General features: G+C 43.7%; 1 protein-coding gene across 2 annotated transcripts in view; it reads left to right on the forward strand.

Moving 5' to 3' along the window:
- PARP16 (poly(ADP-ribose) polymerase family member 16) overlaps positions 1–4,216 on the forward strand; it is a 47,921-nt gene extending 43,705 nt beyond the window's left edge. Inside the window, exons 8-9 of one of the 2 annotated variants that reach the window (XR_008556104.1) lie at positions 642–774; positions 3,734–4,216. Coding sequence is in view for 1 of the 2 variants with exons in the window: in XM_054716130.1 (XP_054572105.1) it covers positions 3,734–3,763 (30 nt within the window). In the remaining variant the exon portion in view is untranslated. The remainder of the gene's footprint in view (positions 1–641; positions 775–3,733) is intronic. The other variant, XM_054716130.1, reaches the window with a different exon arrangement.
- Positions 4,217–13,363: the final 9,147 nt, after the last annotated feature.

Here is a 13,363-nt window from a genome sequence, read left to right on the forward strand (position 1 = left end):
AATGCGTTTCTCTCATGTCGATATTTCTCTCTGTCTTTTCCTCTCTCTCTAAAAATCAACGGAAAAATATCCTCAGGTGAGTATTAAAAATAATAATAATAGCCCTGACTGGTTTGGCTCAGTGGATAGAGCGTCGGCCTGTGGACAGAGGGGCCCCGGGTTCGATTCCGGTCAAGGGCATGTACCTTGGTTGTGGGTACATCCCCAGTAGGAGGTGTGCAGGAGGCAGCTGATGGATGTTTCTCTCTCATTGATGTTTCTAACTCTCTATCCCTCTCCCTTCCTCTCTGTAAAAAATCAATAAAATATATTTTTAAAACCCCCAAAATAATAAAATATCTCATTAAAAAATAAAAGTAATAAAAATTTTATTTGTTGATTTTAGGGAGAGGGAGGAAAAGAAACAGTGATTTGTTGTTTCGCCCATGCATTCCCTGGGTGACTCCTGCATGTGCCACAACCCCAGGGCATTGGGATGAGGCTCCAGCCAACTGAGCCACCTGGCCAAGGCCTCCAAAATATAATTTTTATCAGATTCTTAAAAGATATGTGTCCCCAAAGTGGTAAGAACTACTTATCTAGTCCAACTCTCTCGATTTCTATGTTAAGAAACTGAGAACATTTTGTTTTCTGGTAATAAGGTGGACTAGGTACCCTGAATTAAGCTTCCTTCTGAAAACAGTTCTGGATAAAAGAAATCTCTCAAAAAATACACTGATGAGCTGGCAAGAAAGTGAGGAATATTCAGGCCAAACCACTGAAGAACCCAGAGAGGTAAGTGAATCCATGAAACTGATTTTGTCTTGAGCACGTTTTTATTTTATGTATTTATTTACTAAAAAACATATAACATGAGATGTACCCTCAACAAATTGTTAACTGTGCAGTACAATATTGTTAACTACAAGCACAGTATTGCATAGAAGATACCCAGAACTTTTTTATCTTGCACATCTGAAACTTTATTATTATTTTTTAACCCAGTAAACTTGAACTTGAAAATTTATGGTCCTGTAGGGGTGGGATTATTTGAGAGAAACCAGTGGTGTGCTAATAATTGGCTCTCCAGCAAAGCAAAGCACCCTGTTTTTAGTGTTTGCCGATTTCCATGATGTAAATACTCCACCATGGCCAATTTTAAGGTATTAACTGTATTAGGAATTGGCATGCAAAATTCCTGGCTATTTGGTCCTTCTGAGCTGCTAACAGCCAGTTCTAGCACTCTACTGAGAGAAACTCAGGGCCCCTCTAAGGTGGAAAGGCTAATAAATCCTTCCCCACATAAGACTGGAACTTTTTAAATATATATATATAGATATAGATATAGATACAGATATAGATATAGATATAGATATAGATATAGATATAGATATAGATATAGATATAGATATAGATATAGATATAGATATATATATTTCTTTATTGATTTCAGAGAGGAAGGAAGAAGGAGAGATGGAAACATCAATGATAAGAGAGAATCACTGATTGGCTGCCTCCTGCACGCCCCCTACTGAAGATCGAGCCCGCAACCCGGGCATGTGCCCTTGGCCGGAATCGAAACTGGTATCCTTCAGTCTGCAGGCCGACGCTCGATCCACTGAGTCAAACTGGCCAGGGCAACATTGGGACTTTAGTGAATGAATGAACTAGATAGAAGCACTACTACCTCCCAACAGACTGAAAAGAAAAACCTCTGCCTTAATTTCCCTATTCTCAGAAGAAAATAAGATATCCCCTGCAAATAGATTATAAGAAGCCTTACATGTGGATCTGAAGCCCAAATTCATATTACATAGGTGGTCTAAAATATTTAAGTCAAGCATTAATTTAAAGAGTGCCCAGTCTGGTAATGCTGGAAGTATCTGGCAACTCAAATACAAACCCTCCTGGAAAAACTCACCTTTACCCTAAGCCTCAAGAATCCCCACAGAAGTTATGAAGAAATGAGTAGGTCCTAGTTGAAAATCACAAAACATCCAGGGAAACAACACACTGTGGAAACAAATCAGCAGAGACTCTAGATGTTGAAATTATCATATGGATAATATAAAATAACTATTTAAAATGCTTACAGCCCAGCCTGCATGGCTCAGTGGTTGAGCATTGACCTATGAATCAGGAGGTCATGGTTCAATTCTTGGTCAGGGCACTTGCCAGAGTTGTGGGCTCCATCCCCAATGTGGGGCGTGCAGGAGACAGCCAATCAATGATTCTCTCTCATCATTGATGTCTCTATCTCCCTCTCCCTTCCTCTCTCTTAAATCAATAAAAATATGTTAATAAATAAAATAAAATAAAATGCTTACAAAAGAGAAGCTTGAAAATTTGAGCAGGGAACAAGAGACTCTGAAGAAGAATCAAGTGTATTTGAACAAGAAAGAAGTCCCATGTCCCTCTTGAAAGTGAAAGTATCATAACTAAATATCCAAATTCAATGGTTGTGCACCTGAGCACTCTATATTGGTCCCTCTTACCCTTTAGGCCAAGAGAGACCCTCTTGACACAATTCAATTGCTCACAGCTGTTGCATGAGCTCTCTGTTCATGTCGAGGTTGAAGTCTCGTTATGGCTGGTGCCATGGATCTGTCTCTCACCCAGTAGGGCGAACTGAGCCCCCCCTGGAGAAGAAACCCGGGTTCCAAAAGATATGTGATCAGTGCTGGGGCCCCGCCAGCAGGCGAGGGGATCCCAAGACAGGAGCTGGGCATGGAGGCCACAGGGGCATAGGCTACCAAGGAGACAAAACTGAACCTCACGTCACCCTGCTTGGCCCCGGAGGATGGCTGGTTAGCCAGAGACGGGTAAGATTCCTCAAGGAAGGAACAACCTAAGACGGGCACAGTCGCAGAGGGGCCATCAGGAGAGAATTTGGGGATCAACAGAGGTGGGGCACAGACCCTCACCCCCCCAACATTGCAGGGGCCTGAATCCTAGCCCCTTCTGAGGGAGGTCTCCTGCCCCCATGGCTGCTTCGTGCTTCCCATGCCCAGCTCAGATCAGGACCCAGGTGACTGACAGAGACTTGGCCGACAGCAGCTGCCCTCTCACTCCAACAAGAATTGTTTGAGTTGTCTTGTACCCATGTTGTGGGGAAGTGGGTTTATGATATCTAAATCCAGCCTACCACCAGGAATGCTCAGGACCTACTCAAGAAGGCAAATAATCCCTTCCACCAATATTTACAGGGTAAAACAAGATTATTGTTAGAGTAATAAATTTGACAGTAAAATAGTAGTCAAGTTTTCAGGCAAATTTAAATTGGCCAGTTGAAACAAGTGAATATTCTAGAAAAAATAATTGTACTGGACAAAAAGGTGTTCCTAAAGTGTCAACTAAAATTTTTATTGGTACTTCATCTCACGATAAAATTGTGCACCATGTAATGAACCTAAAACAGTAATATTATAGTACAAAAAATTAAAATTTAAAAGCCATCAAGACTACATTATAAAATTTTCAAAAGCCTCCTAACATTTAAATCAAAAAAGGAGGGGATAGTAGAGGAATATCATGTAAGGAAAAATATCCTGTAAGTAAATTACATCTAGAAAATTAATACTTTAGAAAATTAATTGTAAGGCTAAAAGCAAGACACCCATGAAAAACACACAAGGTGATAAAACAAGCCAGAGGAAAATCATTTGGGCAAAAATTGAAAAAGGATCCCCAGTCAAATTTATAGAAAATATTCCTTTATTAACTTTTGGTCGAGAATATGTTTGTATATTTTCAGAAAACAACTCCGAGACCATGTGGATTCTAGCAAGAGAAGAATCGACAGGACTACTCCAGCCATGAAGACAGAAGAGAAGCAGTCCAGAGACAGAAGACGCTGATGTGGCCTTCCCATACTAGCAGTTAGCAGCTGTGCATCACTGCAGATTGCCCAGGACCAAACCAGACAGAGTCGGACCTGCATTACCACCAGTTGTCCACCATCCAGAACTGAAATGTCAGTGCTGACATGTATACATAAGGAACTGTTGGACATTGAAATTGGGTCTCAAAAGAACTGTTGGCCCAGAAAGAAACTCACTATAGACCGATTCATTTGCTTGTCACCATAACCATTATTGCTTGTCTCATTTTCGGTTCTTATAAGTGTATTTCTAATAGCACATGATCTCACTCATCTAGGGGAAATAATGAACAACATAGACTGATGAACAAGAACAGACCCAGAAACAAGGAGGCATGGATCAGACTGTCGGCCCTCGGGGGGAGGGTAGGGAAGGGTGGGGATAAAGGGAGAGATCAACCAAAGGACTTGTGTGCAGACATATGAGCCCAACCAGCGGTTAAGGACAACAGGGGGGTGGGGGCATGTGTGGGGAGGGGGGTGGGATGGAAATGGGGGGACGAGGACAAATATGTGATACCTTAATCAATAAAGAAATTTAAAAAAAAAAGAGGAAAAAAAAACACAAATTCAATGGTTGTATTTGATAGATTAGACACAATGAATATATACTTTCACAATAAAATTAGAACTGGAAGATAAAGCTGAATAAATTCTCTAAAATATAAATAAAGATAAATAAAAATATGGAAAATATGAGAGTAATTAAAAGACATGGAGGGCAAAGTGAGAAGGTCCAAGATATATATAACTAGAGGGTCCAGAAGGAAAGAAATCATGGGACAGAAGTAATATTTGAGTTGCTGGCTGAAACTCATCCAGAAATCCATACATTCAAGAATTTCAATAAATTCCCCCAAAATAAGTTTAAAAATCTACATCATAGTGAAAATGCAGGATACCAAAGACAGAGAAGGTATTAAGGACAGGCCCTGGTCGGTGGTTAGAGCACCGGCCGCACACCAAAGGGTTGCAGGTTCAATTCCCAGTCAAGGGCAGGGCACTTGCCGGAGTTGCAGAACCTGGTTTGTAGGTTCCATCCCTGGCCCCAGTCGGGGCACATGTGGGAGGCAATCAATCAATGTGTCTCTCTCACATTAATGTTTCTCTCTCTCCCTCCTCCCCATCTCTCCCCTTCCCTTCCTCCCTTCCCTTCTCTAAAAGTCAATGGAAAAAACATCCTCAGTTGAGGATTAACTAAAAAAATAAAAAATATTAAGGACAGATTATTTTCAAAGTAGTGACAATTACACTGAAATAGCCGATTTCTTAATAGCTGAAAGTCAGTGGAATTATATCTTCAATGTGCCAAAAGAAAATGACTGTCAACCAAGAACTCTAAAACCAGTGAAAAGCTATTTTAAGAATAAGAAAAAATAATGACATGATGAGATGAACAAAAACTGTGTTTGCCACCACTAGGCAGAAAGAAAGTGACCCCAGATGGAAGAAATGAAAGACAAGAAGGAATGTAAAGCAAAGAAAGTGGTACATATATGAGTAAATTGAAATAAATATTGTATAATCAATAATAACAATGTTTTATAGGCTTTAAAAACACAAGGTAAAATTCCAATACATAAAGGAACCAATATATAAGCTAGGAGAGGGCAGATTAGAATTAGCTCTAAGGTCCTTGTTTTATTTAAGAAAAAAAAATTAAAGATATAGACTTAGACAAATAAAATATGCATATTAAAATTTCTAGTGTAACCACTAAAAATAGCAAAAAATGCACCATTTGCAAACTAGCAAAGGAGAAAAATCTAATAAGAAAAAAATAATTGAGAAAGCAAAAAATAATAGAAAAACAAATCTAGAAAAGTTTGGGGAAAATACAAAATAATAGGGTAGAAATACATACATATATACATACACACATAAATATGTACTTGTTATGTGTGTGTATGTATCAGTATTTTAATCAATGTAAATGGACTAAATGCTTCAGTTAAAAGGATTGGTGGTCATACTAACCAATGCATTGACCTCCATTTTTTCTGGGATATGTTAAAGGCTCCACTCCCCACTCTGTGGGGTGAGTTTCAAAGCTCCCCAGGTGATCCAAAAGTACAGCATTTGAACCTCACAAGGACCTTGAAAGACAGGCAATGCCGTTATCCCCATGTACAGGCAGGGGCATTGGGGCTCAGAGAGGTAAAGCCACTTGGCCATGGTCAGAGGATAAGTGGAAGGTGTGGGGCTGGAGTCAGAGATGGTATGAGCAGGCGGCCCCATGCTGGCCATGGGTCCAGGCTTCACATGGCCAGCCAGGGAGCTAGTCTCCTCCAGCTGTGAAGACACTTCTGTCACCCCTTTTTCCCCCTGAAGCACCAGGCTGGGCTCTTCCAAACCCAGAACACGGTGGGTCACCCCCAGTCACCCAGCACCTGGTTCCTCTCACTGGAAACGCGTGACCTTTGGTGAGGGGGAGGATGCATATTTGAGGTGAAATGTTGTATAACAGCCAGGAATGGAAAATATTAAAAGCCCATGGGCGCCAGCAAGGTTCGCGCCAGGGCCAGAAAGTTCAGAAAAGAAGAGAAAGGCTCGCTGTGGTGGCCTTCCCACCCCCCAGGCTTCAGGATTAGCCAGGGGCCCACGCCCTGTATCCTAGGCTGCCTCCATCTTCAGGGTCAGAGCAAACCCCTCCTGGGTCAGAGGAAAGTCTTGGTGTGGTGACTCCAAGGAGAAAGCCCCATGGGTGTATTAGGTTTAGTTTGTCCTAATACTGGGTATAGGGGTGGTGGGCATAGGGGGGTGGGGCCACTGAAGAAGGAATATCTTACTGGGAGAACACAAGGCGAGGCCAGCCCAGTCCACACACAGGTTCTGAATGGTCCGGGTGCTGGGATGCTGAGAGAGTGACACATGGTCCCTGCCCTCTAGGGGTTTCACTGTAGTGACAGGGCAGGTGGGACAACGGACCATGTCAGTAGAATAAATGCTCTTTCGAAGGAGTGCACAGGGCACAAGGCTTGTAGGGGACAGAAGAGGGACAGTTAGCTCAGCCCAGGGCTACAAGGAAGGGTTCCTGGAGGAGGTGGTACTTGGCTGAGTCTTGCTGCAAATACTTATTGTGAGAATGTGCACAAAGCTGGTGTGTGGACACGTGCCCTTGGGAATGTATCTCTGTGTGTTTGGAAAAAGAGACAGAGAGACACAAGCAAATGGACTCCTTCTCCTCATGGGGGCCCTGCCATCACCCCGTTTCCTACTGCTCCTCACAAACACACTAAGGTGCAGACACACTTGTAGTCACAAACAAATACACATGAGCACATCATGCGCATGTACAAGGCAAGAGAGAGCTGTTTCTGTAAGAGAGAGGTTTCAGTAAGAACTGGGGTAGAAGGTAAGGCCCCTGGTGGCTGGGAATCGGCAGGGAGGGGGTTGCAGAAGCTGGGAAAACTGCTCTGCTGAAAACGGACAAGGGTCTGGAGGAAGGTGCAAGGAGCGGTGGAAGAGGAAGGCGCTTTAGAGCCCCTCTCATCCCCTCATTTCGCTGTGGAAGAAATGGAGGTCCAGAGCGGGCAAGTGAAATGCCTGAAGTTACACTGCACTTGGGGGTCAGGGCTGAGTGTGGGCATAATACATCACAGCACACCCCATCAGGCTTGCTCACTCCACGCAGCTGCTCGCACTGCGCACAGAACGATGCCCACAGACACACCACAGTTGCAAGCGCTGTCCCCGGGGTTCCCGTCACGTACACTTCAGGCTGCTTCAATCCCTCATTAAGCTGGAGCAGCTGGGCCATGCCTGCCCACCCACTGGCCCCTCCACTCCAGCATTCATGAATCATGTGGCCCCTGGTGGGAAATCCAGCATCTGGGAACCTGGGGTCATGCTGTCTATGGGTCTGCTCTGAGCATACCCTGGAGACTCACTCCAACAGAGCAAGAGCTTCACCACAGAACTGACTCAGAGCTGCCCGGATGTCAGGTCTGGGCCTGCATCCTCAAGGGAAGATGTCTCAGTGTCTCAGGGCAGAGCCAAAAGCCTTACCAGACCCAGAAACTGGACTGCAATCCCCTATCTTCACCCCAATGAGATGCCAGGGAGTCTCCTGGGGTACAGAGAGGAGCCTACACGTGGAACAGAAGACCTGGGCTCTGCCTTGGCTCTGCTCCTCCCTCTATGAATGGCCTTAGAAAAGCTTATTTCCCACCTGTGAGATCTATGAATTTATGATGTGGAGCCAGGTACACTGTCCTCGCCCTTCAGCAGCTCAAGTGAGGGAAGATAGAGCTCTTCAACTCAGGCAGGAACCACCTGGGAAATGGTGAGGCTGGGGCTGGGCAGTTCAGAGGGAGGATGTAAGGGCAGGCCACAGTGCTCAGAGGGTGTGTGTGCATGTTCAGGTATGAGGATAAACCCTCATATCATGTTGGCAACCCTCATGGTACCACCACACCTCAGGTCCCCTTCTAGCTGTAAGTGCCCCCCCCCCCCCCCTCACAGCTTCCTAGCTGGGGAAGCAGTACCATCATAGTAATTGGTCAAGAGTGGCCACTGATTGGCTTCAGCTGAGCATCTGACCTAAACAGTCCATCTGTAGGCTGGCTGGTGACTGGTGAAGGGCTTCACGGGAAAGGCTCCACCCAATAGGGGTAGGGGTGGGAACTAGCTGAGCCAATCAGGATGATTCCTGCTAGGATAGCTCTGCCAGGAGCAAGAGGCAAGGGGAACTACCAGGTAGAGTGAAGTAGGCACACCACCGGAGAAATACCAGGCTGCCTGTGAGAGAGGGGCCTGTCCAGGGGTTGCCCAGCCCAGCTCCTGACTTGACTATATTTATATCAATCCTTGTTTTTTCTCAGAAATGCCTGAGTTATCATTTTGTCCCCTGACCTGCATAACCAGTTAAGGAGCCCCCTCATCTCCCTGGCGTCCTGGAAAGCCACCAACTCTCTCCACCATCCTGTATGACAGGCCACTGTGAGAAGATGAAAATATCAGAGGACTGGAAATTAGGAGACCCAACCTGGGTTTGAGCCTGAATCAAATTCCTAAGCTTCCCCAAAAGCCAGGTCTTGGCAGAAGTCTCCTGCACCTCACACAGTGTCCTTATCCCTCACTGGTTAGGATCAGGCTAAAGAGAAAATTCACAGCAACTTTAACAAGTGAAAGCAGCCAGAAAGGTAAAGGCAGCTGATGTGTTCTCGGGGCATCTCCCTCTGTTTGATGGAGGCTGATTAGTTGAGTGTAGAGAGTCATTGGAGGGGCAGTTCTGGACCCAGGATTGTCTTGACAGTCATAGCAATCTTCTGCTGCAGTTCTCAGCAGACTCAAGTCTGAGTCCTGGGGAGAGCAGAGGGGCTGTGAGTAAAAGCTAAAAAAGATAGTTCACTGAGAAGTCTGTGTCTTATTTGGGCATAAGCAGTCCTGTGGAACAGGTAAGAGAGGCATTCATTCCTGCTATGCTACTGACTTGTGCATTGAGAAAACTCTAGGTTTCTGGCATCAATGCCTCAAATAGCCACAATGTTTAAAAAAAAAGCGGGGGTGGGGAGTGGGGGCTGGTCAATGGAAAAAAGGACAGTTTTTTCAACAAATAGTGCTGGAACAATTGCACATACAAAAAAGTGAAGGCTGACCCACATTTTGCACTATATGCAGAAAACTAGTTAAGGATGTATTATAGACCTGACGGTAAAACTAAAACTAAAAATATCCTGGAGAAAACATAGGAGAAAAATCTTTGTGATCATGGATTAGGCAAAAATTTCTTAGATCCAACACAAAAACACAACCCATAAAGTAAAAAAAAAAAAAAAAAAAAAGTAACATTGAACTTCATCAAAATAAAAAACTGCTCTTCACAAGATACTCTTAAGAAAATGAGAACCAAGTTACAAATTGGGAAAAAATATTTTCAAAACATATATCTGATAAAGAACTTGTATCCAAACTATACAAAGTTATATCCAGACTATATAAAGCTTAATAATAAGAAAACAACTTGCTTACAAAATAGGCAAAATATTTGAACAGACATTTCACCAAAGAAGAGAGCTGCATGGCAAATAAGAATATAGAAAGATGCTCAGCATCATAGGTCAGTATAAAAATGCTAAATAAAACCACACCGAGATCACATTACACATCCATTAGAAGAGCTAAAAACAAACAAACAATCAAACAAACTGTTGACAATGTCAAGTATTGATGAGAATGCTGAGCGACTGGCACCCTCATACACTGCTGGTAGGAATAGAAATGGCACAATCACTCTGGAAACAGTTTGGCAGTTTCTTATAAAGTTAACACATATCCCAGCAACCCTATTATGAGTTATCTACCCAAAATAAATAAAAAACATGTTTACACAAATCTTTAGAGCTAAATTGTAATTGTTAAAAACTGGAGGGAAGCCTGGCCAGTGTGGCTCACTGGTTGAGTGTCGACCTATGAACCAGGAGGTCACGGTTCGATTCCCGGTCAGGGCACATGTGGCAGGCATGCAGGAGGCAGCCAAATGATGGTTCTCTCTCATCATTGATGTTTCTGTTTCTCCCTCTCCCTTCCTCTCTGGAGTCAATAAAAATATATTAAAAAAGCAAACTGGAGGCAACCCACGTGTCCTTCAACTGGTGCATGGATAAACTGTGGTATAGCCATCCAATGGAGTACCACTCAGTAATAAAAAAATGAATGAGCCATGAACACATTCAACAACATGGATGAGTACTTTAAGTGGAAAAGGCAGAATTAAAAGGCTCATATAAAAGGATTCCATTAATATGGCATTCTCAAAAAGGCAAACTACAGGGAAAGAAAACTGATCAGTGGTTGTCAGAAACTAGGAATAGAGGGATAGGGTTGACTACAAAGGGAACTACTGAGGTGATGAAATATTTTATATCTTGATTGTATGGTAGTTATATGATTGTTGACATTTGTCCAAAATCTTAGAACTGTACACTCAATAGGGTGACTTTTACAGTGTGAAAATTATACTTCAATTGTTCACTAGGGTGAGGTGAGATTCAATTTTTTTCTTCCCTTTCTTTGCCTTCCTTGTCACTGCCCAACATCCTGTCCTCACAGTTATGTTCTCCTCGGGGGGAGGAGGAATGCCCTGATCCAGACACTCTGAACATTGCTTTGCTTCTGGAACAAAAGGCCAACCCACTAAGAACAGTCTCTGTGGCCCACATATGTGTCTCCCTATGTCCATTTGCCTGCTAAGCCTGCTCACTAAGACCATTCTAACCTCCATTTCTCCTTCCCTGCATGCTCACCCTGGCCATCTGGAATACTAAATCCATTATGGCTCAAGTGCTGTGTGGGTGAAAGATTCTGCTTGGAAAGAGGGAGGCTCCTCACACTCTTAGCCCATAAAACAGCTGCATGTCCAGAAACTTTCAACCAGAGAGGACATCTACTCGCCATCTGCGTTGCCCCATTCCCTGAGCAAGGCTGCCCTTGTCAATGCTGCAAGTTCTTCTGGCTGCCATCATCTTGAAGCCATACCACACCCAGAACCACCTGGGGCCTCTCAGGGAGTCATGAAAAGAGGCCTCGAAATATGAGAAACAAGTTTGGTAAATTCGTGGGGATGAGTTTGATGAACAACTGGGGCAAACATGTCATATGAGTGTGACTAGTCAGGGGAGGAAAGTGTGAACACTCTTGAGATGACGCCCTGATAAGTGTATACCCTTAATCCTATACAAAATCATGAATGTGGATGCTTCTGAGAAATATAGGGGGCATCATGGGGACACTATGATGTCCATATATAGAATGTGAACTCATTGGTTTGTGCAATAAACACTAACATGTCACTGGGTGTGAGCAAGCTATAAAGTATGGTGACTATGAGCACACCATGGCAAGCTTGGTGAACATCATAGTGACATAGAGGGATCCCATAGTCAGTGGTGAAAACACTGAGGCCTCTGGGGGTGGTGAATAGTAGAGACACTGTGTATGAACATAAGGTTGTGACAGTGGTGAATACACCATAGGGACAGTGAGGTCACCCTTTTTAAAAAATGTTTATTGGTTTTTAGAGAGAGAGGAAGGGAGAGGGAGAGAGACATAGAAACATCAATGGTGAGACAGAATCATTGATAGGCTGCCTCCTGCACACCCCACACTGGGGATCGAGCCCACAACCTGGGTAATTGAACTGTGACGTTCAACCACTGAGCCATCCCAGCCGGGCTGTGGTTGAATTTTTAGTAGTTACATGCCATTTTTTACTTCTCAGCATCCATTATTCCTACTTCTGGTGACTGCACCACAATTTTCCTTTGGGAATAATCAGTCCAAGTGAGCCCTGTATGGTTATCTACCCCGGCTTCAGAACTGAGCTAATCAGAGCTTTCCATACCCATAGTTACAGTGACTGGGTCAGGAGAGAGACATTCCCAGGAACAAATAAGAATGAGACTCTCTTTCCACTGGAGATTTAAGATGTGCTGGGAGGGAGCTTAGAGCTTCTGGAAATACTACATGGAAACAGCCTCTGTTCCAGTTACGGTTGCTCTGTAAAAACTACCACAGATTTTAGTGGCTTATATGACAAACATTTTATTATACCCTATGAATTCTGTAGGTCAGGATTTCATGTAGGGCTTGACTGGGCAATTCTGCTTTTTGTGCCATTGATTGAGGCCGCTCAATGGCACTTATCTGGTAGATGAGCTAGTCTGGTCTGGAGGGTCCAAGATAGTGACACTCACATGTTTAGTGTCTTGGTGGTAAGGGCTGAAAGGCTGGGCCCAGCTGGAGGCCACTAACCAGAACACCTGCAGCAGTCCTCCCCAGTATGTGGTCTCAGGGTAGCTAGACTTCTTACATGCCAGTTGGCTTTCCCCAGGGCAAATGTCCCCAGAGAGTCAAGTGGAAGCCTCATGACCTCTTCTGACCTCACCTTAGAGATCCACCTCATTCTTGTACAAGCAAGTTATAGACCAGCTCAGATTCAAGGGAAATTAGATGCTGCCTCTTTTAAGAAATTGTTTTAAGAGTTTATAGAGCCAAATTGATGACATATGTCAGGGAGCAAGATCTAAAATGCTACCTAGATTCTACCTCTTGATAGGTGGAATAGTGCAGTCATATTGTACAAGAATATGTGCAAAAAGCCCAGCTGGCGTTGCTCAGTGGTTGAGCGTTGACCTATGAACTAAGAGGTCACAGTTTGATTCCCGGTCAGGTCATGTGCCTGGGTTGTGGGCTCAATCCCCAGTTTGGGGCATGCAAGAGGCAGCCAATCAATGATTCTCTCTCATCATTGATGTATCTCTCTCTTTCTTCTTCTCCCTTCCTCTCTGGAATCAATTATTTTGCAATGGAAGCTATCATTGCAACCATCTTAGAAAATACAGACTGCTATAGTCTCCTAGAGAATAAAGCAATCTCAGAGGAAGTAGTTGAGAAACGGAAAGAGAACAGTCCTTATGATGTCTGAACCTGGATTCACACTGGTGGGGGAAAAGGGCTATATTTCAAATTAGGAAGCTGGGCAATAAAACTATGAAGGCACAG

The sequence above is a fragment of the Eptesicus fuscus genome, chromosome 5 (genome assembly GCF_027574615.1).
Source record: "Eptesicus fuscus isolate TK198812 chromosome 5, DD_ASM_mEF_20220401, whole genome shotgun sequence".
NCBI lineage: Eukaryota > Metazoa > Chordata > Mammalia > Chiroptera > Vespertilionidae > Eptesicus > Eptesicus fuscus.